Consider the following 26,642-nt stretch of genomic DNA (forward strand, 5'->3'; position numbering starts at 1 on the left):
ATTACAGAGAAAAGCAAGCCTTGTTATGTAAGAAGCAGCAAGTACTCTTCAAGGGGAAGTTCTGCTTCACCAACTTTTTAGAGTTATTTGAGAAACTCAGCAAGAGTACTCATAGGGATGATCCAGTAAATGTGAGTCTGTAATAGATTTTTTTTAAAAATGCTTCATCTGAAGCTCAAATGCATATTTGTAGGCTAACTTTATTTTCAGTTGTTTGCCTTGGGAAAGACTCATATAGTTTATTTTCAATTTGTAAAGCTCAGTTACAAACTCAGAAATTCCACTGACCACAAAACATTTGCATTAATCAAATATAATCATACTTTAAAATATAAACACAATTTAATATCACTTTTAAAAAGTACTATGTGATCTATGCATTGAACTAGTTCTTTATGTCTCTTTAAATTCTTTTAGGATTCACTTGCAAAGTAGTGTTGAGCCACGCACACAGGGTTGGATCCACTTCTGCATGGAAACGCCAAACAAGCACCTGCCAATGTATTTCCAAAGTTAATCGAATTGTCAGAGAAAATCATCATGGGAGGAGCTGTGAGCGCAGGAGAAGACAATGATGATTTAATTGATAACTTGAAAGAAGCACAATATATTCGCACTGAGAGAGTTGAGCAAGCCTTCAGAGCTATTGATCGTGGTGATTACTATCTAGAAGGATATAGGGACAATGCTTATAAAGATTTGGCTTGGAAGCATGGGAATATACATTTATCAGCACCTTGCATTTATTCTGAAGTAATGGAAGCACTGAAACTTCAGCCAGGATTGTCTTTTCTTAATCTGGGTAGTGGAACTGGCTATTTAAGCACTATGGTGGGATTGATATTAGGTAATTTCATTTTACTTTTTAAATTATTAATCAACATGATAGACACAATCTTAGTAACCATAGTTTTAAAACATGTTCTGGTGAAACTCATTCAGTTTAGTAGGGTTTTAATAGAAGTTCCAGTTAAACAGTTCTCAGCATGTCTCAAACCTCTAGCTGTTCTGAAAGTAATAAATTAAATTGCATTTTATGTCCTCATTATTTCAAAAAATGCACTATTTTAAAATCATGTTTAGAAGACATGGATATGAATCCAAATAATACAGGAAAGATAACATGATTTTTAAAATCTTAAATGGGTTAGAGATTTTGGATAGAAAAATACACTGGAGATTATTCGTCATGATAAAGTAAATGAGTAGGACAGCTGTCTCACTGCTCCCTCTTGTGGGGAATTACAGTTTTGTGGGTGTAACAGATTATGTGGATGCATACTCTGAGTGTAAAGGCACCCTCATCATGCAGCTTATTGAGCAACTACTTTACCAAAACGGAATTGCAAGAGACTTTTCTAAGATCTTTGGTACTTTACAGCCTGGAGGTTGAGCTGATTGGGCTGTTTTGTCAAATAGCATAATTGTGCAAATGCCAAAATTGCTAAGATTTTTTTGGTACTAACAGTGATAAATACAGCACAGGCCTGGGTACATATTGTGTGTGGCATGAAGATACATTGATTCAGAGAATCCGACTCTTGCCAATACCACCTTCTAGAAACAACACTAAAAGACTAAAGGCTTGTTTCAAAGGCCCATTTTAAAGCATGTTGTCTGAGAATACTCTAAACAGCTCTGCCGAAAGAGAGATTATGAACCACTCATGTGTTGACAGCCTTTCCAAATGGCTTTTACCTAAAAGAAAATTCCTACATGCATTTCATTAAACATGGTTTTCTCAGTGAATCAGCTGTTTATTTTCTTTTGATTGGTAAGTCACTGTGTCTTACAGCCAGTTCATAGAATACATTATTTTCTCTCCACACTAAGTCTCATATGGATAACAGAACAGTACAGTGATGGTACAGTCACAGCAATAGTCATGAACTCAGTGCTGGAAAAGGTACTGCTATGATTTGTGGAAATTGCAGCTCTCTATATATCTGTGCAGCCTAATTCACTGTTCCGTTTCTCCATACTTTTGTGGTCTACATGGCAGTTAAGTGAGACAAAAAAAAATGGAAAACATAACATGGAAGCTAGCCAATAATTACACCATGTGCAATGGAAGAATAAAGCCAGTTTTCTTCCTCCCACTTTTTTTGGCATGCATTTTAGAGATTAAGCCTCTATAAAATGCCTTCACAAAGGTATCTAAAGCATTTTGCCTTCATAAATAAAATTATAAACCATGCCTGATTCCACACACTTTGTAGTTTTTGGGTTGACAGCTGCACACATACACACACACACACACACACAGCTTGAGCCTTTGGTTATTAGACTCCAGTGCTATTTTCCCCCTATCTCCTGCTGGTGACCGGGGCGGACCTGACAACCCTGATCCTCTCCATGTTCCAGCCTGGTTCTACAGACATAGCTGCTGTTTGAAGTAGACAATTCATTGCTCATTTTGAGCCCACTGGATGACTTGTTAACTTTCTTCTATCTAGCCCTTCTTTACCCCTGTATAGTATAAAGCCCTCACCCTTAGTCCCTGCTGTTCCTATGCACGGAATCATTTTTATCAGTGTTGCCTACTTCTCAGTCTTACATTGCAGTTCTGAAATTGCTTAGTGGTAACACCAGACCTCTTACTTAATAAGCACAGTTGCTAATAGTTCAGTGAGTCTTACATTTCTACTGATTCTTGATTTACAGGCCCTTTTGGAATAAATCATGGAATAGAACTTCATCCAGATGTGGTAGAATATGCAAAGGAAAAACTGGAGAGCTTCATAAAATATAGTGATAGTTTTGATAAGTAAGTATATTCCTCTCAGTTTGTTTTGTGGCTATAATAGGAAAATTTTGTGTTCATTATTGAAACAGTTTTGCAAGTTTTGTGTTACCATTTTAAGAGTTTTAATGACACAGTGAGATGTGTGCATCTCTAAAGTTTGAATTGTATTTATTCCATTGGAATGAATGGATGTTGTACAGCAATGGCATTTTCATTAATTTGGCCTGTTTTTCATGGTATTATGTCCTTTTATGACATAAATATGTACCATATCCATGTTGTGTCTGGGGATGTTTCAGTCCCCCAAAATATCCCTCCCTTCCTTTGCCACACCCTGTCCATGTGCATATGCCAGTAGTGCACATCCCTGTGCACAGAGTTCTGACTGGATCATCCCTTCTTATTGGAAGATAAAAGGTTGACTATGAAATATCACTGAGTTTCAGTCAACTCAATAATTTTGACTGTTTAGTTATAGAAAATATGTAATAAACAATAGTATCTGTGCTTCTTTTGCTATCTTCATATTTTTGTCATTTGTTAATGGTGAAAATGACAAGGCCTACACTTTAAAATCCAGATTTTATTAATTGGACTGTAGTTATTTCAAAACAGTATATCGATGTATATTTCATGTATGTGGTAAATACTGATTTCTACTTGGATACTATATATCTTCGTACAGCATTTCTCAGAACTACCATTCTTGGTCATACCATGTTGTCATTTTGGGATGGGAAGCATCCATTCTTCACATTGAATGCTATCTAAAAACACACATTGTATAGGTGAGATCATGGCTTGGCTAGGCAAAGCTCAGTGTTTATATGTAACCAAGGTATAGGATGCACTGCATACTTTAATGCCAGTAGTAGCATTTGTATGCTTTCTAAAGCACCTCAAATCTACTGCTTCTGCTGCCATTTGTACAATTGATTCTGTCTGCTTGGGGTCATCCTGTTAGCATACTATTCCTGAGACTGAAATACACTGTTCATTGACACAATCTGTCTCATTTCCCACCATACTGAAGTGACGGCAGCAGAATTTAAAATGTTCTTAGTACTCTCATTGAAGATAATGGAAATTACTCTGGATGCTTGTTTTAGGATTTCAGGTCATCTTTAATCGAAACCAATCAAAAGGGTAACTGTTCAGATTACCTACTCCTGAACAGAGATGATTTGCTCAGATTATTATTTACCTTTTGGAGCAAGGCATGAGATTGCAGAAAAACAAATACACGTCTTTTGGTTTTAGGGGGTTTTTGTTTTTGTTTTTTTAGTTCACTTCCTTTTGGTTTTGACAAGGTATGTGATTTACCGTGCAATCCTAAGTAGAGTTATATAGAGGAATCGAAAGAAATCCTTCTTTTTCACAAGCAGAATAGGAGTTACAAGAAAAGATTAGAAGGGTAAGGGTTATGTAGAAAATTTCGACACTCCTAAAAGACATGAATCTTATGGAGTATGTGCTATCAGTATGCTAAATGCAGCTTACAAGCTTACTACAGTAGACACATTATCAACAATAAAACAAGTATTAAAAAGTGTAATTAGTTTTTTAAAAAGCCAACATCAATTGAAAGCCTGAAGAAACAAAATAGTGACTGCTGGCTTAATGAAAGTTAAGAGTCAGGTAGACATTTCTAGAAAGGAAAGTCTAAGGATGAAGTGCCATTACAAAAAGGACCTTGCACTATGCAGTGACATCACAGTAATGCAAATTAGCATTTTCCAAGGCTTATATGATAGTTTCAAAGTCCCTGTCGAGAAAGCCAGCTGAAGCTGGTAGAATGCCTTCCTGACTATGGCTGCCACTGTCCATGGCTCATCCAAGAATATTTTTAAATTGCAAATCTGCTCTTTTAGAAGGTATGTGCTTCTGTCTAGTATAATGGGGAAACTTTCTGATAAGAAAATGTAGGCATTTTTGAGTAAAATTGTTTTCTAAAGGAGCAATTAATCCATTTCTAGCATATGACAAGTGCCTCTAACATAATGCCATCAAACCATAATTATTTGCAAGACAAAATAAATTTTATACTACTTTTACAGTAAATTCTTCCAACACTGTTTTCTAAGGCAAACAATTTCCAGTGTCAGACAAGCTGTACCTTTTATGTAAAGTTGTATGGCCATTTTGGTCCAAAAAAACATCCAAAAACAAAAATAAAATCCATGTAATACTTTTTTTTAGGACTAGCTAAATTGGTCCTAAAAAGATAATACATGGATTTTGTCCTTGTACCTGGAATAGGCAGCCCTTGAAATGCTAAAAAAGGCCGAGAATGTTTAAATATTACTGCACAATTGTACGTGTAATGAAATTATCCTATTTAAGGCTGGTATTTCCTAACAGTCCCTGCCCCTTGATTTTGAACATCCTGGAGGAAGGTATAAAGGTAAGGTGAAATTGAAGAAGTACTGGAGCCTGGAAGTAGATCTTTGAATGCTAATGTATTGAGGGTTAGGTTAAATTCTCCATGAGCAGGAAACCTTCCTTCAAAGAAAAACTTCAGTCTTGCATTACTGTCATGCATGATTGCATCACTGCCAGACTGAAAAAAACATTGCTTGTGCCATCCACATGTGAACATATACTTCCTTTCACCTTGCTGTCTGATCACCCCAAATCCTCAGTATGCATGTATCTTCTTCCTGAAGAAGGATTCCTGGTGATGGTGCACTTAATTTTGAAACTGACAGCCTTTCAAAACCTGTCTACAAAGTATCTGTCATCAATGAAGACGAGAGTATATCCGTGGTCCTGAGAGCCTATTTATGTTCCTCTGTATGATGTTTGGAGACCAGAGCATCTTAGAGGGAGGACTACAGGAATCACAAAGTCCAGAGGTTCAAGAGACTGAAGCAAAGACTCAAGCAAGGGTTCTCATCATTGTACAGAACATAGTTTCCAGTATTAGTGGTGGGAAGCAAGGACTCCAAAGCATCTAAGATTTACAAGTGCTTTACATCAGGCTACTCAATCAAAAGAACTTGTTTAGTTATTGTGTAATACAGGACGTATCTACTCTGCAAATCAACGAATCCCACAGCAGGATCTGTAGTATCATCAAACTTAGTGTGTTGTAGATTTGTACACTTGACATATGACAACACTGACACTAACAAAACCATCATGGCTACACTAAGCAAAGTCCAGAGATGTAAACCTTTCAGCAACAACACTTGATCAACATTATGCTTACTATTGGTGAGGCATTGCTATGGGAGCCTGTGGAACTCATGGAACTGAAGTGAGCAAAAGAAGAATACCAAGACTTCTGGATTGTAAGGTTTGGTGGCCTGCACCCATCCTTAAAGTTTCTGAAAGTCATAGGGAAGCATGTCCAGTACTCTTGATTTACTACATTGAGAGCAAAAAAAGCTTGGGCTTAGAACAGCAGAACAAGTGATGGCTGGGAGGCCTGTGCAAGAGGCATGAGAACACACAAGAAAACCTTACAGGCTATATGGCAAATTTTCTCTTCACAGCTGCTTAACTACTTTGACAATGAGAGGCACAAATTGAAGAAAGAAACAGAGGGGAATTCTGACAACAGTGATGTGGAGGGTCCTGATCATTGCTTGATTCCAGACAATTCAGAGATGTCGTGGAAGTCTTTGTAGCATCCAAAGACTATTCTAACTTCAGACTCTGGTGGAGCTAATTTGAAAAGGTACAGATTCTTCTTTTGTTCACTTGTGCTCAGAAAAATCCTTTCCAATCTTGTGTCAGGCTTGGTTATGGGGCTAAAATTGCCTTGGTTGCCCTGGTGAATGACCTTCTTTGGGAGCTTGACTGGGGTCGGGGTGTGTGTGATCCTGTTGATGCTCCTGGACCTCTTGGTGGCTTTAGATACATCAATCATAGTGTCCTTCTGGACTGCCCTTTGTGGTTAGGACAGGGAGGCACCATGCTGTGGTGGTTTCATTCCTGCCTGAAAGAGGTTTCAGAGTGGGGCAGCTGCTTAGCCTCTTGGCTTCTAGCATCTCACAAGGTTCTGTCTTAACCCCCCTCCTTTTTAAATTTACAAGGAGCTGCTAGAAGAGGATATCCAGAGAACTGGGCTGAGTTGTCATCAATATGCAGATGATACTTAGCTCTGTCTCACACTTCCTTTCCTTTTATCCCTTAGAAGCTCCTTGATCAATTGATCTTGAGCAGCATATATCTAGTGTTGGAGGGATATAAGGACTGAAACAAATCTTGCCACTGACAATGTAGCCTTGGGGTCTCTATCGCTTAGTAAAAAAGGCATTGTCAGTCACAGAGGCATTGGATTTGTATGTTCAAAGGGGGGAAATATAGTGCAATCGAAGTTCCTCGTAAAAGCGGCATGTCTCACACTTCCAGCTGATCCCAGGCAGGCAGTGGAAACCGTGAACCAGTGCCTAGATGGATGAGGGCTAATAAACTGGAACTTAATTCAGACAAAACTGATGTGCTGTTAGCAGGAGGAAGGACTGACTCGGGAATTGAAGTGTCTTGTTCTGGAGGGGTTGCACTCTCTCTAAAGAAGCAGGTTCATATCTTGGGAGACCTAGGAGTGCTGCTGAAGCTTTTATTGCAATGGCAGGTGGCAGGGGTGGCCAGGAGTGCCTTTCACCACCTTTGGCTGGTAAGCCAGCTGCATCCTTTCCTGAACAAAAAAAAAGGTTTTGCCACTGTAGTGCATGCTTTTGTAGCATTTAGAGTAGACTACTGCACTGTAGTCTACATGGTGCTGCCCTTGAAACTGCCTGGAGACTACAATTGGTGCAGAATGCTGGGTCCAGAATGGTGATTGGGGTTGGTCATAGGACCATATCACTCCAGTCTCATTCCACTTACCCTCCTGTTTCGCTTCCAGGCCTAATTCGAGATGCTGGTATTGATCTTTAAAGCCCTATGCAGTTTGAGGCCAGCATACTTGAAGAACTACCTTTTTCCATATGAACCTATCTGACCCCTACAGTAATCGTAAGGGGCCCTGCTTGGGTACCCCCTATCATCTGAGGCTAGATGAATGGAAACCCAAGAAAGGGCCTTCTCGGTCATGACATCAAAATTATGGAATCCCCTCCCCAGGGAGATTCATCTGTCCTCCTCTATCACTATCTTCCACCATCTAGTGAAGACTTTTCTGTTGTGTTTGATGTTCCCTAACTGACTCCACTTGCTCTCTTTTCTATTTATATGTTTTGTTTAACTGTGTTTAACAGTTTTGTGTGTGTTTTTTAAAATGTGTATTAATGTTTTTGATAATTCACTGCCTTGGGTACCCTGAGTTTGGTGGAAAAGCAGCATAAAAATGTTTTAAATATGTTAAATAATAAAAGATGGAATTTGTATAAGTCATTTACATGCCTTCAGGTGCATCTGTCCTTTGGTTAGGATCAGTCTTGGAAGTTATGATTTCTGAAGAATAATTTACACAAATGATGACATTTCCTTCAACATCAAATGCTCACATTATCAAAGAGAAGCATGGTAACAAGGATACATGATATCCAAAGCTGCTGCTCTTGAGTCCATTGAGACGGAGACTAGAAAAATACACTTGTACTTATTTTACATCTTTGTCCCATTCAACATTCATGTATGGAAGTCATAACTTGCAACTGTTTCACAAGATGCATGCATGCACATTTTAAGCGTAGGAAGCTTCAGATCCTGTGCACAGCCTGCTGCATATGAAAAGCAATTGTTAATAACTGAAATAATTATAACAGAACTGGACGTCTCTCACTGTGAAGAGATTGCAGTATATTGTTACATCTAGGTGATATGTGTAACAACATGCAGTCTGACTTCCAATAGCCTGGACCAATCCTGATGGAATATTTTAAGGGTCTGTTGTGTTCTTTTATTGTAATAAATTAGCCTACATAGTGTTTGTTCTAGGGGTGTAGCTGATCTGACATTTTGACAGTAGTTCTCTTTGGGTTTATTCTGCAGCTGTGAACTTCCTTAAGAGTTCAGTGCTGCTTAGTCAAAGAGTGGATAGTGGTGTTTATTTATTTATTATTTCCATTTGTTACCCCGCTCTTCCCGGCCAAAGCTAGGCTCAGATACTGGTTTGTAAAATGTGGTATTTGAGAGATGCCTCTTGGTCTAATGTATATAGTCCAATCCATCAGGACCCTTTTAATCTGGTTTCTGAATTTAGCTTTCAGACACCCTCTAGTAACCCGGCTGGCTTATCTGTGTTGGCAGAAGGTCTAGGGCGTATGGTTTTAATTCTTGATTTTGGACTGGATTTTTCTGAGCTGGCTATGTGGGCTGAGAGGCACAGTTTTGGGGTAGTTCAACTGCTCTCTCACCAGATATTCACAGAAAATGGTGTTGGACACTATTACTCCATCCTCATTGAAATTGCTTTGTAGTGCCGCAAACATCAATCTTGTCTACCGAGATGCTTAGTATTTATATGAAACCACTTGGATAGAACAACTGGAATTTGGGTAATGTCCTTGGTATGCTAATGATACCCACATTTTACAAACCAGTATCATCAGACCCCACAAAGGAATGCCAGAAAGACCTTTAAAAGTTATGAAGAAGCTATCCACTCATATACAAGAACAAATTTATATGGACATACCCTGAGAACCTTGGACAGGGGATTTCTACCTGCTAGCCATGATACACAAACCTGGTAACCCAGGACACACCATTATCTCCAATATTGATGCTATCATTGTGGGGGGTGTCTGGCTATATGGACGCCATCCTTGGAATTTATACCATCAGCACCCCCTGTTACGAGGCACAACTGACTTCATGAGGAAACTATAATCCATTGACAGATACCACTGAGGGGACATTTTATATTCCCTGGACATACTATTACAGAGCAGAAAGTCACTGTTCCATGTTTTTTGGGTTTTTTTAAACTTCACAGGGAACATACATGAAAGTGCTGAATTAGAACTCATCAGAAACATACCTTACATGTCATTCTGGCTTAAACAGAGTTGGATTTCCTCGGACACTAGAATCTCTAATAGCTCTAGATAGCCCACTTTTTGGAAATTTTAATTGGCTGTTTTCAATATCAATTTCAATACCTTTATTGGCATACCATCAAGCAGTCGATCAAATAAAACCAACCCTCTAAAAGCTGTTTTCAGTATGTTTTGTCAGACTATAGTCTTGTACCAAAATAAGTCAATTTTCACTTAAACTATTTGTAAATGTATCTGAATCTCCTACTTCCCTCACAATCCAGTATGTGTAACTGCTAATTCTGTTTATTATGATAGGATTTGTATCTACTCTTTCTATATCAATTCTTCCCATTCTCCCTTCATTGAGATTTACCCTTGAAAGGCTCGTATTGTACTTCACATCAAGCTTTGGCTCCCCCTCCAACCAGCTTCATAAAAATTCTTCAGCAGGACTTTTTATCACATACCTATCTGACAAAGTGGGCAGTGATCCACAAAAGCTCATATGGCAATCAATGTTCTGGCTGTATCTAAGGTTTGCCTTAATCTAAAAAGGAAGGTACATGTGTGTGAAACAAAGCTAACTCTGCCTTTGGGAAGATTCCCAAAAATATCCTGGAGGATCTAAAGGCACATAGAGCCTTTCACTTCTGTATTATACAGCTGAACAACATAAGAGTTGTTAACAGAAAAACCCTAACTTACTAAAACCCTGTATCAAATAAAGATTTTTTGTGTGTCAGCTTCTACAAATGGGTAAATAGGCTTTTGCAATTACAACCCTGTTTGTGTGGATCAGACTCTTTCAGGTTTAGAGCACATCATTAAAATTCTGACTAGTACTCAGGATTATAGGTATTGTCTCTCTTGCTTTCTATGTAACATTTTACCCCCTCCCCCAACTTGTAATGGCTGAGCAGGTTTTGAGGTTAATTTTACATAATATATACTTCTTTGCATCAATGTATTCAAAGGTGTTGTTTTTATGCCTTTCATTGTATATATAACCTGCCTTCTACTTCTTTTATAGTGTAGATTTTTATGTGCAAACCAAATAGGGATAGAATTGCTTGTCTAAAAGTCCAAAATATCAGTGTTCCTTTACTTGGTTCGATAATGGTTTATAATCAAATGATTGTATTCTTGGGGAATGGGTAACCAGTTACCAAATAAATATGCTGTAATTTAGTCTACACTTACCGTGTTTCTTATGCAGGTGCATGATGCATTTTGTTGGTAGGCTTGCAACCATACATTTGCTGCATAGAGCAGCAAGATCATGTCCTCATACAGAAACTGTACATTTCTTATGGAAAAAATGTTAGATATCATCTGTATGCATAACATGGACTTTTAGCTTGTGTTTGGCAAAAATAAATATTCAACATTTTTCTTTAGGGAAAAAGCTTCTGATATCATTAATGCTCTGTGTGTCCAAAAATGGATTTCTGTATTCTTTCTTTGGCATCTAGATCTTTATTTATTCTAGGACTAAACTTGCTTGCACTTCTGCCCCCCCCCCCCCAGATATACCTGTCTTCCATACCATTTAGTATATTCTAGTAATCATTTCTGTCATCAGATTTATCATCTGTGTCTGCAGAGGTTTAGCTCTCCTTTTGAATGGGGACTTCAATTAGAGAACCCAAAAATATGAAGTTTCATTTTTGTGGCTTCTGTTGAAAAGATTGTTTCAAGCAGTAAAACAGAAGGTGATGTTGACTCCAAGCTACACTTTGGAGAAATTTTTATATATGTTGATAGCTGCTTTATCATGACTTTGAGACATAAGGAATATCTTTACTTAAATGATATAAGCAAATTCAGATAGGGATTTTTTTAAAATGGAAGGATCCTTAAGGCATTAGCACAGAAGTAGAAACATTAGGCCCCTCTTAATTTTATTAAAGGGGAATGTGTTGTCTTTTCTGCTCCCAGTCAACTTCTAGATATAGAATCTTCGAGGGAGATCAACAGGCAAAGCTAGGTTGCTCACCTTCTACCAAACTCCCCAAGTGCACAAGACTTCATCTGTGAGCAATATGAAACTGTCACTGTTCTCCTAAAGAAATTTCTGCGATGATAAAAGACCAGGATCATAGTATTATTTCTGAGATAGATTAGGTAAGAGAAAACGTCAGTTTACTGTCTTCAGTCTTCCAGCAGTTCTCCTTTACCTCTAATGAAGTTCTGTGATCCTGACAACTCTGTAATGGCTAGGAAAAGAAATTCTTGAACTGTACATGGAATTCTCTGAAGAGAGGCCTTCATCGTACATCAGCCAAATGAAGATAGTTTTACAACTAAAATATGAATTATCAAAGGAAGCAGAAACATCATTTCCAAATTCTGGAAACTCGCACTAATGGCAGAAGGCAGTCTGGTACAACTTTAATTGTTTCAACAAAAGATAATATTGGATTTTATGCATAGTATTATCATAGCACTATATGGAAACCTCTTCATTTATCTGCAGATCCCACAGTGGAAGAATTTCTGTCTATTCCATAGTTACTTTCAAGAACTGTTGGAATCATTTCATTTTTATCTGAATGAAGTAATATGCATCCAGATGCATAGAAGTATTGCAGAGTTCACAAAGAAACTGCAAACCAGATGTTGCTTCTACTCAGACTTCATTATTTTCAGATTTTAAAAAAAAGAATAATGAAATTATACAGGAAAAATCCAAGTGGTGGTAGTACTCATTAGGTAAAAAGAAGTTCTGCCCAGTGATGATTATGTTCTGTCTACGTAAATGCTGCAGGGTATGATTGTATTGAGGAGTGCACCAAGCTTGGAATTATTTCTACTTCACTTGAACAGAAGATAATTATATTTCTAAGAAGTACAGATCCATTCTATACATTTTCATCTGCCAAATACCATTATTTGATGAAAGGCAGGTGGGAAACTGAATTCATAAGATCAGTCTGTGGCCAAAGCTTTGAAAAGTTTTCAAGACAAGTTTCAGCATCAAGTCAGTACAGATCACTTATTCAAGGAAAGGGTTGGGACCACCCACCTTTTTTCCCAACTCACACTAGACATCATAGTTAACTAAGTTCATTGTCTTGAATTCTGTACACCACCATTATAAGAAGTTGGCAGAAGCAGAGGTTTTTCCACCTCCCCCTTCTCCTAGCAACTGCTTATGAGCCTCAGAAAGTTTATACTGAGAGTTGGGGGATCTGTATGGATGAAAAGCCATGCAACATGTAGCTGCATTAAAGGGAAAGTGGGTGAACTTGCCTCTCTGTCATCTTATGCTACATCTGAATAGAATTCACCCCAATATGTCCTACACTTATGTGAAATCATCCATTTTAAATTCAAAAGAAGGTACATTGTGATATTCCAAAGGAAAAACATATTTACCAATATGAGATTGGCATATTTGAACATAATCTAATCTGTGATTCATAATGTTACACTGTTCATAATGGTCCTTCCTTTTCCGATTCGAGTAAACCATGTGTATTGGACTAACAAATCTGGTATGCAGTCTTAAATTTGTTATTTTCAAGATCAAATTCTTTTTTTTTATTTGCCCTCTTCAGAGTGCCTTTTCTAACAATGTTAAGCACCTTTGATCCAGTAAATTTTAATAAATGGCCATAGAGAGTTTATTACAGTAAAACCAAAGTTAATTGTGATCATAATTAAAATTACATGCATAAAACAATTTAGCATAAATATGTGACTATTGCCATTTGATGGAAATATAGAAGTTCCTTATTTCTATTCAGAATTCTTACCATATATGCCTGTGTACACCCGGTGCTTGCACAGGGGACCTTTACTGTATCAAATCCTGGTTTGCTATGACCGAATTGGGGGTCATTTCTTTCTGTGAAGCATGTCTAGAGGACCAGCTACGATTAATTTAGGAAGTCTGCATTCAGACATCATATGAAACCATAACGAAGACAAACTGGGTTTAATAAATCACATTCTGGTTTAAAGTCCTCTTTTGGTAGATACTAATGTATTCTGTTTAGTGGAAGGGTCTGCATTCTCACAATTGCATTAACCATAGTTAAACTATGATTTTATATTATTTCTGATTGGAACAGTAAATTTTTAGAAAAATCTGAGACCAAAACTGAACCAGAGTGGGAATCTTCCTCACTTCCTCTGGGAGGCTGTTCCTGAAAACAGGTGTGAGAGCTGAGATGGAGCATGCCTAAAGCTAGGGCGCATCTAATATACTTCATGGTGGGATACTGCAGAGAAAGCTCTGGAAGGATTAAGTTGGCACATGGGTCCATACTGTGAGAGGCTGTGCTTCAAGAATGTGTATCCTGGGCTATGTAGGGCTTTATAGCACACTGAATTTAACCCAGATGCAAATAGTCAATATAGATGACATAATGGGGGTCATTTATCACACCTTAGTTCTAGTTAATAAATGAGCAGCTGCATTCTCTATCCATTTTACATCCAATCCGTTGGCTCCATCTACAAGGGCAACCCCACGCAAAGCGCACTGCAATAGCTCAGTCTTAAAGCTAATGAGAGTTCAGATATGGAACTAATTTCTGCACTAAACACAGCTGAAAGAATGCCTCAATGCAGCATGAGATGTCTGAGTGATGGATCATCAAGTCACTATGAGCCCGTGCTACCTTGCCCAGGGCTGACATAGCCTTCTATGTAATCCGGTCAACTTTCTCTGGGCGTACCGCCCCATGCCATGACCACCTTGCCAGTAGGTTGGACCACATTGTGGTCATGTCAGTCTGCTGCTGCTTTTTCCTGCAGGTCATTGCCTTTCCAGGATCCCAGATCATTCTCGTCCAGTTGGATAACTAGGACATCTGGGCATCCTTTGTGGCATGCTCTGCACAGAACCATCAGCCCTGGCATACCACTGCATTCCTCATTCTCCCAACTAGGAGATGTCCAGCAATCCCTTAAGCCCGAGGTGCGTGGCATAAAATGTGGCGTAAACCTCCACCCAGTGAGTGATGCTGTGCTCACAGATCCAAACCTGCTCCGCTGTTGAGCTGGAACTTAAACAGAGCCAGTTATGGGGTGTCTTCACGTGGTCTAGTGTATGCCTTATAGGTTGAGGATCTTCACCTGCCAATAGCCTTGATCTTAGAGACAGGCAAACCCAGCCCCACTGTCACAGAGGCTGCTCCAATCCTAAAAGAGCATGAGCCAAATTCACCAAGTGGGAGCCTAGCCTGACCAAACTCATCCGGAGTATGCCAGTAAACTGATACCTGGTCAGTGGAGACCCATCTGCGTGCATCAAGAATGGGCCTTGGCAGCCTGGGCACAAGCCCATAAAAGCAGATACAACTCATACCAGGCAAGGATAGGTGGGGTGGTGCACCGAGCCACAGGACGGCCTCACTACCCAGCTGATTCATCTTTGACCACCTGATGGTCAAGCAAACCTCTCCCATCCTCAAAGCTACATCTTGCACATTCAGTGCCTGATCAGAGTTGTCACTAGAAGAATTCATCGCCATCTCCCCAACCCTCAGAGCCCAAAAAAGGCCAAGGAAAAAGCCACTTCAAAAAGGGCTGCCTCAAAAATGGACCACAAAGCCTGGAGAGGCCCCAGATAACCCATAACAACGCCAACGTAATAGGCTTGTGCAACTAGGGTGCCCACCAAGAAAGCCACTGCCAGCCCTTGATCACACGGCATGCCACAAAGGAGGTCATGGGTCTGGGTGCCCATAGGCCTTACTAAAAAAGGAAATAGCAGCCAGATGCCCCCCGTGGTCTTAGGCGGAATCCCCTGCTCCCGAAGCACTGCCGGGTATTCAAGCACTATCCCCTCAGACAAAGGCCAGCTACAGGCGCCTCCCCTGCTGGTGGAAAAGGACAGAAAAGAGGTAGCCACTGTGAAGTACGACCTGAAAGTGGCCATGCCACTAAGGTAAACATTACTCCTTTCATCTGAATATCTACGTAAACCAACTGGGTTGCAGGTCCCTCCATCTTCTCTTGGGCCAAGGGAAACCCCAAATCAGCCACCAGGAACTGAAAGGCCACTACGAGGCTAGTGCAGGCTGAGGTGCCTGCCTGGCCAATGAACAAAAAATCTTCAAGGTAGTGGGTGTCCTTAACCACCTACTCCAAAAGCGTACCGAAAGTCTCATATGCTGCTCAAGCGACCACACACCCCATAGGTATGGCCTTATTGACATACCATTCCCTCGGAAATGAAAACCCAATAAGCTAAAATTGTCAGGTGCACCTGCAGTAGCCTGAAAGAGGACTGAATGTCACACTTTGCCAGCAAAGCCCTGGGACCACATGTCTGTACCAGTTGGATATCCTGGTCAAAGGAAGCATACCTCACCGACCAGAATTCTGGCCTCATTAACAGATGAGCCCCTGGGGTACAAAAGGTGGTGGATAAGACGATACTCCCCAGAGGCTTTCTTGGGGAAACAGAGGTTGTGCAGCTAGAGAGTGCTAAATGGCCTGCTACGTGACCCACAGCACATTCCTTGGCTATTTTTGGACCTACAACCTCCAGCAAATCCATGGCTCATTTCAAGTTGCCCAAGTTCATAGGAACCCGGGGGACCCTCCCAAATAAATGTGGCAGCTGCCCTAACTGTGTAGCATGCAAGTAGTGGCCTCAGCACCTCCCAGTTAGTGGGCGTTTGTGATAGCCCCCTCAACAAAGGAGAATTGTTTACTGCTTCCCGTGGTTCCCCTGGCCCCCCCCTGTCTTTACGAGTGCTGCTGGCCTCCAGAATTCCTTGTGCAGGATTACCTGGAATGGTGACCTGAGCAAATCTCACAAATGCACTCAAATTTGCACTTGGCCCGATTACACCGCCCCTGGCTGGGCTCTGTAAAGGAGGATGAAATGGGGGACCCCGCCTCCCCGCAGTAACCCCATTTGCCCAGCTTGCAAGCCTCCAGTTTCCTGTTAACATGAGGGTTCACCAAGGGTGTCCAGGGGTGGTTGTTAATTAAGCCCCACCTGGTCCTCTCACCATGAGATGCACGCTTCTTAAATTCCTCATCGAATCAGATGGCCACTGCATCACTCGCTACGGAGCGTGTCTGGAGCACGTTGGTCATGTGGTTTATCAAATGCCATCCTCACTCTGGGTTTGTGGATGCAACTATCCCCATGAAAACTCCATAGCTCATTGTCCAATTATTGAATATGTGCTCCCCAGGGTCTACCTTATCCTTCCAGCCTTTTTTGCTGAGCTGGCACTCCTATCCTCTTCAGTTTTGGGCTTTATGAGAGAAAAGACATGTATGTAATAACTGTCTCACCTTTCGGGATAGGTGAACACCGGGCGGGTTCTCAACATCCTCATAGGTGGACTTAATGGTACCCTTAGACCCAGATCACCCAGGTGCCCAGACCTCATCTGACCCCTTCCCGGACTTGGGGTCCCCGCTTCCATCCTCCTCTAGTGCCCAGGTTGAAAGCTGCGGAAGTTGGACAGAAACCCTCCAATGACCTGGTGAAGCACCATCAGATTCCTCCCCCATAGAGGACTCACCTGAGGATCACCTACTATCTGAATCTTCCTTGGATCGCCTCCCTTTCCTCCTGCCAGAGCGCTTCCTCCTACCACGCTTAGAAGCCTGTCGCCGTTTCTCCCTTGAGCCTGAACTGCTGATATTGGAGCTGCTGGGCCCAGATGGAGAAGCTCCCCTCTTCCTCCATCATGATTCAACCTGATCCCGCCCTCTGGCCTTGGGTGGCGCTACTGGAGCTGAAGTGCTGGCCATCTCAGGCTCGGTTTTGATGTTCGGCTGTTTTGTTCTGCAACATATAGTTATCTGTTATGACTAAAGCAGAAACCAAGAGCTTTCCCAAAGCTATATTTCCTAAGCATGGTAGATAGTCTTCTAAACTGAAGCCTTTTCATTATGATGATGTAACTCCACCTCCGCCAAGAGCCCCATGGCGCAGAGTGGTAAGCTGCAGTACTGCAGTCAAAAGCTCTGCCCACGACCTGAGTTCGATCCTGACAGAAGTCGCTTTCAGGTAGCCGACTCAAGGTTGACTCAGCCTTCCATCCTTCTGAGGTCGGTCAAATGAGTACCCAGCCAGCTGGGGGTAAAGGGAAGATGACTGGGGAAGGCACAGGCAAACCACCCCGCAAACAAAGTCTGCCTAGAAAACGTCGGGATGTGATGTCACCCCATGGGTCAGGAGTGACTTGGTGCTTGTACAGGGGACCTTTACCTTTACCTTTTTAACTCCACCTCCATGTGCAACTGTCATGTAAGTTATGGGGGCATGTAAATAAACTGTCATAAAATAAATTCTTTTAATGAATTTGCTAATTTTCCCTCCTCTGAACTTTTGTCCCACAATCTTCAATGTTAAATACGAATTAGATGTGTTTACTATCAGCTGCTTCCAATTTCAGCACTTTCTGTGTAAATGCAATGCTAAGTGAATTTTTCTTTTCTCTTAATGTGCAGCCTTGCAGATGGGTTTACTAATAAAAATCTGAAAGGCAGGAAATTATCAATAAAGTGTAAGTTTTCTTTGCTTTTACATGTTGTCTGCCCCAGCATCTGTAATTTATACCTATAGACAATTAAACAATTTCTACAGAGAAATAAAACAAGTCCAGTCGCACAATATAGACTGACAAAATGCCTTGCTGCATAAGCTTTTGTGAATCAGAACTCACCATCAGAAGCAGCAGAGTTGTGTTTTTACAGAGTGCTCAGATTAAATTGGGATCGAAGGAAATTAATTAGATTTGAAATCTTTTATTTGTTTTTTACTCCCTAGTTAAATAATATACAAGTTTTAGAGAGAACTAGGCATCAGTATTGGATCACTCTCCAACCTTGCTGAGCAGATGGCAGGAGTTGGCTCTGTCATAGCAACTTGTTGTGCTTATTCCAAGGGCAGCCTACCTATGCAAGTTAGCTCTCATCTGCTCCGTTATAAGAAGTATCAGGCAAAAAACACAGTCCCTAAATTGTAGAAAAAAGTTTTATTGTTAAAAGTTTTCCAAAGGAGAGTATTAACATCACTTGTATGTGATCCTCTTTCTGTGTGAACACAGAACAAACTGGACCGTTCTTCTTCTATGCCAGAAATGCCAAGATACAATAGCCACCTTTACTATTTGGGGTATTGTAGAATCCTTACTGATAGCTGTCCTTCCTTTTATAAATTCTACTTGTAAGACGACCATCGCTTCTGTTTATGTTGTGTATGTGCTTTATTCATTTTAGAGCACATAAGATTATTAAAAATGGTGTTGGAACCCATAATGGTATTCATTACAGTGATGGTAAAATGACTAAATAGACTTTTTTCAAAAATGCTATCTAAAATAATTTAATTGCATTTTCTGAAATTTCATCCAACAATAGTAAAATTATCTGTTATTCATGTAGCTACTGGAAAGAATGATTCCTCTTGAGCCAGTGGACTCAAAGAAATACAAATTGTGTGTTCAGAATAGTTTATGCACATTTTTGCATATTGTATTCTGAACTCACCTTTTCTTTTGTAGACTGTGGACAGCTGCCATATTTAAGATGTATAGTCAAGTAAGTAAAACCAGTAAGAATTGCTAAATACTATGTTGTCTAGGAAACAGAGAAATATTCCTTTGCATATCTTGTTGCTTATACTGAGTTGCCAACTCCAGATTGGGAAATTGCTGACTACTTGGGGGAGGAGCCTGGGGAAGACTGGGTTTGGGGAGGGACATCAGTTGGGATATAATGTTGTAGGGTTTACCTCCCAAAGCAGCCATTTTCTCCCGAGGAACCTACCTCTCATGGAGATCTCTAGGCCCCACCAGGTGATTGGCAACCCTATGCTTACATGCCGTTTTAACTCTTGTATTACAACTGTTCTGTTTAAAGCTATACTTTGGGGGGTGGAGTAGAATATTTTTAATTGGCCATTATTAGAATATTACTTTTTATTTTGAAGTAAAGTTCTGTCCAGCAAAGTAAGAATTCAGCATTGCACTGAACATACCTTTTGGACCAACCTAGATGACACAGTGGTAAATCCATAAATGTCTGTCCCAAGCATTTTTATTGGTGTAGACTGTTGTGCAATACATATCTTATCATACAACAGTCTCCATCTAAATTGGGGGCTCCTTCCACATAGCCTGGAGATCATTTGCAGACGTCCCAACGGCTCCTTTAGAAAATCATACTTGTCATGTGTAAATTATCTCAAGTACTGTGGTTTTAAGAGCCCCGTGGTGCAGAGTGGTAAGCTGCAATACTGCAGTCCCAAGCTCTGCTCACGACCTGAGTTCGATCCCGACAGGAGTCAGTTTCAGTTAGCCAGCTCAAGGTCGACTCAGCCTTCCATCCTTCTGAGGTCGGTAAAATGAGTACCCAGCTTGCTGGGGATAAAGGGAAGATGACTGGGGAAGGCACTGGCAAACCACCCCGTAAACAAAAGTCTGTCTAGTCAACGTTGGGATGTGACGTCACCCCATGGGTCAGGAATGACCCGGTGCTTGCACAGGGGACCTTTACCTACTGTGGTTTTAAATATCTAATCTCAAGTGGCGTGCCTTACGTTGTATTTAATGTACAATGCTGTATCTGTGTGCAAAATGCGATCTTAACATGTTTTATTCAGCATGTTCAGATTTCCTTTGCCACTGTAGTTCAGGTTATATTATATGTTGTCATTTATCTTCACAATGAGTGTGTGAGATAAGTGAAGCTGATGCACATTGACTTGTCCAGACAACTAGTGAGTAATCTTACCTGATTTTCCTCCTTCAGAGAACATCACCGTCAATCTATTTTTATTTTTCATTAAGATCCTTAATGTTGTGTATGAAACTTTTGGTGAACTGAAAGAGGCATTTACAGAGGACATCCTGCTTATCCATGTTGTCTTGCTGTGAATTATCAGCAAAGTATTTGCAGTATGTGTTGCCTGATTGCCAGAGTAACTAGGGCAGGCATTTCTTGCATGATAAATTTTCTGCACTATCCGTGTACAAAGTTGTGTGTACATCCTCCATTGCATACATGTTCTTTTTGTTGCATGCACATGTCATGGGAGCCTCCTACTAAACAAAGTTTCCCAACAAGCTTAGCAAAATGTGCCAACTATTTATTTTATATAAAAGTGCTGTACACTCAATCTACAAGCCATTTTCTGTAAGGACCTGTAACCATCATGTGAGAAATGGCCAGTTTCCAAAATACAAGTATAGGGTGTTCTGGCTATTTTGTAACAAACAAAGATTTTATTCAACAGCAACTAGCTGATAGCTGTTGCCATTACCAATCTCCATTAGCTGAAAACTTTTTACTTGCTGTTTCGAGGAAGGAAGGCAGAAAGGAGGCAGGAAGTTTCCAGTGGTAACTGCAGTATGATTCAATGCATAGAGCAAGGTGAGGTGGATTGTATGAATGTTTCAGAGGGATCTTTTAAACTACAAATCATGTGCATATGCATTACAATCCAACCAAAGTTAAACACTTTTGTCCCATTCATTTCACATGCTTAACTCTCCTATTAAAAGATATTATCTCTGTTATTAAAACACTAGAAAGTGTTCAACTATAGTAGATTGTATTGATGGTAAATTAGATGTTTTGTATATTGTAACGATAACGCAATTGCAGTATGTGAAATAAGCTCCATTCATTACAGAAATCTGTTTTATCTGTTCTTTACATTGTTTTATAATTTTGCAGGAGTGTCAATGAGTGTCATTGAAAAAGATGGACAATAAAATAAATAAAATGTCTGTCTCTAAAATTCTAATTGCCATGTTCTGAAAGTTAAAACAAATATTGGTGGGAACAAATCTGAAACCACAAGTCTTTGTTAATGGTAGAATCAGGGTAGACTTTTTTAAACAAACAACTGTGTTATTGATAAAATACAAGCAAAACATATTCAAGTAGATAGAAGAGTTTATGCTATTTTGCTAGCTACAGTTGGGGAGGAAATGCAACAAATATTCTTCATAACTTCTGGAACATACAGACATTCTAGCTGCCATATGTATTTTCTGGGGGTGGACACACTTGTAGCAGAATTTTGCATGTGGTATAGATCAATAAATATTGATGAGATTCTTGGATAAGTGCTTCTCACTTCCAAATGTTAACAATATTTTACAATATTTCTTGAATTTTCGCTCTGTTGTATAAGCTATGTACAAGAATCATTATATTTATTATTAAGACTCCTTAAAGGTAGAGAAAAGCAGGATATAAAAACCAACTCTTCTTCAGTGCTCCAGATATTTTATAAATGAATTTTAAATGCTCTTTTGCTAGTCAGTAAATGTTACATTTTAATTAACTGGTTTCAGAATGTTGTTATATGTGTCTCAAACTTATGACTGGTAAATTATTATATACTGTATACTGCCAAGACCATTGAACAACTTTGGGGTGGACTGGGAGGCAAAAGCCCTGGAAAGGATGGGAAGAAGGAAGAAGATGGGAAGAAGGAAGAAGGATCCCACAGGATGGGAAGAAGGAAGAGATGAAGGGGGGAGGGAAGAAAGTAGGCTCACTACAGCTCCTGCCTAGCTCCCTCCATCCTGCCTCATATGGGGGTGGGGGCCACCAACTAAGTGGCAGAAGCTCCCACCCCCTCACAGAAGCTACTAGCTCACAGTGTTGGCCATCAGTCCACTGGGACTTTCCCTGGTGGCCTTAATGGCAAATCTGCCTGTAGAACAGTTTGTCCTTTGAACAATAATTTTAAATTTTATGAGGCTATAATATGCATGCCAATTGTATTCTTGATTACAGATACGCCCCCTGAAATTCTACTACAGTTTAGTGCTTTTCTAACATGATGGATTCAGAAATCTAAAATGTTTGTTCTTTTCCAGGTTTGAATTTTGTGAACCTGCCTTCGTAGTTGGCAACTGTTTGCAGATAGCATCTGACAGTCATCAATATGACCGGATTTACTGTGGAGCTGGTGTCCAAAAAGACCATGAGAACTACATGAAAATCTTACTGAAAGTTGGAGGCATTCTAGTTATGCCCATAGAAGATCAGGTGATTTAAAAAAAATCCTTGCCATACTTTTAAATGTGGTAATATAAAATGTAGTAGTTGCATAGGCACTTTTCTGAATTGCTTTTCTGTTGTCAATTGCCTCAGTACAGTGACTACAAAGGTATTTTGTAAACCTAAAACCAGAGAATGGCAAACTACAGTTTATGTGCTGTATGTAGCCTACTATTCCTTCTTCTGTAACCTCCAGAGATATTCCTAGGATTGCCTCATAGAAAGAGTAGGGGCTATTATTGTACATTTTGTGAAGAATAGTTGGTTTTTATACACCACTTTTTTTCTCAAAGGGGCTTACAATCTCCTTCCCCTTTCCACAACAGACACCTTGTGAGGTAGGTGGGGCTGAGAGAGTTCTGAGAGAATTGTGACTAGCCCAGGGTCACCCAGCAGGTTTCATGTGGAGGAGTGAGGAAACAGTTCACCAGATTAGAGTCAGTTGCTCTTAACCACTACACTATACTGGCTGTCTGCACAATCTGTTTTGACACATCCTTCCCTTGGTGCTATATTGATGATGTTGTACCATGTAAAGTGACAAAAGTATAAAAATAAAAAATAAGCTAGTGCAAAAAGTTTTTGAAAAATTAGTTGCCTTTCTGTCTCTAAGTCTGTAAATAAGCATTACATTCATGTTTTTAAATTGTAGATTTACCAGCAGTCTTCTGATAACGTCAGTTGATACTGAAGCCCAATCCTTGTCCCCAAATTTTGGGAGTCCCCACATTTTTTAGTCTGAATTTTTTGAATTCTGACCCAGGGTGGTGGGTGTGACCACAAAATGGCTGCTGGGGGAGGTGGAGACAAGGAGAAAACGTCAGAGAGTTAGGTTATTCAGAGCCAGCATGGTGTAGTGGTTAAGAGCAGTGGACTCTGATCTGGAGAACTGTGTTTGATTCCCCACTCCACCACATGAAGCCTGCTGGGTGACCCTGGTCCAGTCACAGTTCTCTCAGAACTCTTTCAGCCCCACCTATCTCACAAGGTGCCTGTTGTGGGAAGAGGAAGGGAATGTGATTGTAAGCCACTTTGAGACTCCTTAAGATAGGGAAAAACAGGGTATAAAACCAACTCTTCTTCAACTCTGATAGTAGCTCTTCAACATCTTAGACAGAAGCTGTGTTTAACGGGATGCCTTTTAACATTTTCATATTGTTTAAAAATATTTTATTGCATATACACAATAACTATACATAATGAACTAGCAAAGAAATCCTCATAGGGCAGTATCCGTTTTCACTTGGTAGGCATTTAACACAGTTATGCAAAGGAAAAGGAAAAACACTTCTTCTCCTGGCTAGCCCCTTTACACAAATGAGCCCTTCTCTCCCTTGCCCAGCCATTTCTAACCTGCACTATTACTTGTCACAACAGTTGATGCAGAAGGGCTGGTGAGAGCTCCTTGCACTTGTGTACAATAAGAGAGAGATTGTTGACAGATTTTGTTAGGAACATAAATGATTTTTGAAAAGCTACCAACACTTTGTAGTGATGTGATTAACAACTTCCACCTGAATTATAAAAATACATTCAAATTGGGAAAATTTGTTGATGTCAGTAAAATTTAATTTAGTTTTTTTAAGCATTTTAGCTGTGCAGCCCAGTCATGTTTAGTCAGAATTAAATGTTCTAAAATATAACACCACTATTTGCAGGGGTGACATACTTTACTTAAATCCATTGGCAACATTATAACATAAACATCAAAACCAAAAAAAGCCAACCTGACCACGCCCTCTTACTAAAATCACTTAGTGGGTGCCAGAAAAGGGTCACCGGGCACCATAGTGCCCACATTTATCACGTTGGGGACCCCTGAATTAGTTTATGATTGATTAATAAGTATTACCTTTTCAGTAATATTACTATTTGTAACTTTGTGATCAGGTTTTTTTTTAATACAGAGAATTTCTTAACTTGAGGTATCCATAGTAGTATAGTCCCTGTGACTGGATGCAAAGTACTCTTAACATTCGACTAATAGAATTGCATGAAACAGATGGATCATATTTGAAGTTCCCACACAATTTCATTATTCAGCATTTTCTCAAGCAATATAGGAGTGTAGCCAAGGAAAAGGTAACTAACTACACCACTCAAGTAACATGGGAATTGGCCCTAAAAGTCCAAACACTGGATACAACAAATTACTGAAGGTAAATATCTATCGTACATCAGAAGTTAAGGTTAATGCTTAAAATATACAGGCACATTGGTACATTTTCTGTCTCAGGTTTCAATACATTTTCATTGTCACAAGGACAGACTGTTTTGAGAAGCATGAATTTTTGAGTGATACAATAATACTTAGCACTTATTTTTCATTCATAGATCTCAAAGGGCTTTTCTACGGTGAGTATAATTATCTCCATTTTACAGATGGGGAAACTTAGGTACACTGAAACATGACTTGCTCAAGCTGACTGTATCCCTAATAAGCCTGCCTTTCTATAAAAGTAAACAAAGTATTTTGTAAGCATTACTGTCAATTAAATTGTCATACAAATGCTTTATAGTGTCTCAATTTAAAACTGTGTTCCATTACTATCAACTAGGATAGAATTACTGTTTTAAATTGAGAGGTTTACATCATACCACTTTTGTTCAGTAATTACTGATGACAGTTAATTGAAATCAAAAACACTGCACTGAAGCAAGGTCTCTTAAAATAAATAGTTGCACTGATGGCCTACCCGGAAGGAATTTTTAAGAAAAACTGGATGGGTACCATTGATTTCTCAGATCTGTCAGATATTCCAATATTGAGGAGTAAAAGGAAAACTGGATATTTATATACCCTGATCTTATAATTCTATCCATTGCAAGTACCAAAGGAAACCCTGTTGTGAGAATGTGTGCACTTTCTGTGCAATCCTGAAGGGGGGGCCGAAGAGCCATAGGAGTCGGCATAACCCTGTGCCGGTGTCCGTGCCACTTTGTGCTGTGATAAAGTGGCATGGACAGTGGCACGGGGGCACTTACGCCAGTGCTACTGAGCAACACAGCAGCATGGGCAGCAAAAACATGGAAGTGGGTGCCCACGCCAGTGTCAGGGGGGTATTTCCAGGGGCAGAGCTGATGTTAGTCAGCTTCTAAACCCCTTTTGGCCTGGCAATGCCCCTCTGTGCTGCAGCTTTTCTAAGCCAGCAAAATAGCTGACATAGCCCCATGTAACTCCACGGAGGAGTTTTACAGGTTTTTTTTTTTTTAATGCATTTTATATATTTATTTTTTTGGCCAGGAAACCTCTGTGGAGATGGCGCAGCTGCACTGCTCCCGGCCACTACCTGTCTACCCCCCCCCTTCAGGAATGGGCTGCCCTGCTAGCAATATGAATGTTTGCCTTTTGGTCTATGATACGCAGCTGTTTATTTATATTATCTTTCAGTTCTGGGTATTATTCATGTTATAGCAGGTCTCTGGAGAAGCAGCATGTAAATTCTCTAAATAAATATCACTATATGCATTAAGTACTCATTGTTCCTGGGCAATTCATGGGTTTGCATGCATCAGATTTCAGTGAAAACATTATAAAAGTAATTGTGTTGCCTTTGTTTATGTAAACATTCAATAATTTGGACATGCAAACTTTTACACAGCAAGTTAATCTATTATTTTTAGAGTTAGTGTTTCTAAAAGGAAATAAAGATGAAATCTTTTTGAACATAGTGTAATATACTTGGTTCACCATTTTACAATTTTTTTCTTCTAAACTTAAGCGTAATAGCGTGAACAATTTAAACAGGTATAGATTGAAACAGTTTGTTTGACCATTCTGTGAGTCTATATAATCATTTTCAATTATTCCTTGCAGCTAACGCAGATTCTAAGAACTGGACAAAATACTTGGGAAAGTAAAAATATCCTTGCTGTTTCATTTGCTCCACTTGTGCAACCAAGCAAGAGTGACAACAGCAAAAATGATACAGTGGGACTGCGTAAGTACCATTCAT

The 26,642-nt window shown here is 39.8% G+C and overlaps 1 protein-coding gene across 2 annotated transcripts in view; it reads left to right on the forward strand.

Annotated features, from left to right (window-relative positions):
• Positions 1-453: 453 nt before the first annotated feature.
• PCMTD1 (protein-L-isoaspartate (D-aspartate) O-methyltransferase domain containing 1) overlaps positions 454-26,642 on the forward strand; it is a 29,205-nt gene continuing 3,016 nt past the window's right edge. Inside the window, exons 1-5 of one of the 2 annotated variants that reach the window (XM_056854635.1) lie at positions 454-847; positions 2,665-2,767; positions 22,503-22,674; positions 25,021-25,041; positions 26,504-26,627. In XM_056854635.1, the coding sequence (XP_056710613.1) occupies positions 541-847; positions 2,665-2,767; positions 22,503-22,674; positions 25,021-25,041; positions 26,504-26,627 (727 nt within the window). In that variant the 5' untranslated portion in view covers positions 454-540. The remainder of the gene's footprint in view (positions 848-2,664; positions 2,768-22,502; positions 22,675-25,020; positions 25,042-26,503; positions 26,628-26,642) is intronic. The other variant, XM_056854636.1, reaches the window with a different exon arrangement.

The sequence above is a fragment of the Euleptes europaea genome, chromosome 8 (assembly GCF_029931775.1).
Source record: "Euleptes europaea isolate rEulEur1 chromosome 8, rEulEur1.hap1, whole genome shotgun sequence".
NCBI classification, from domain to species: Eukaryota; Metazoa; Chordata; class Lepidosauria; order Squamata; family Sphaerodactylidae; genus Euleptes; species Euleptes europaea.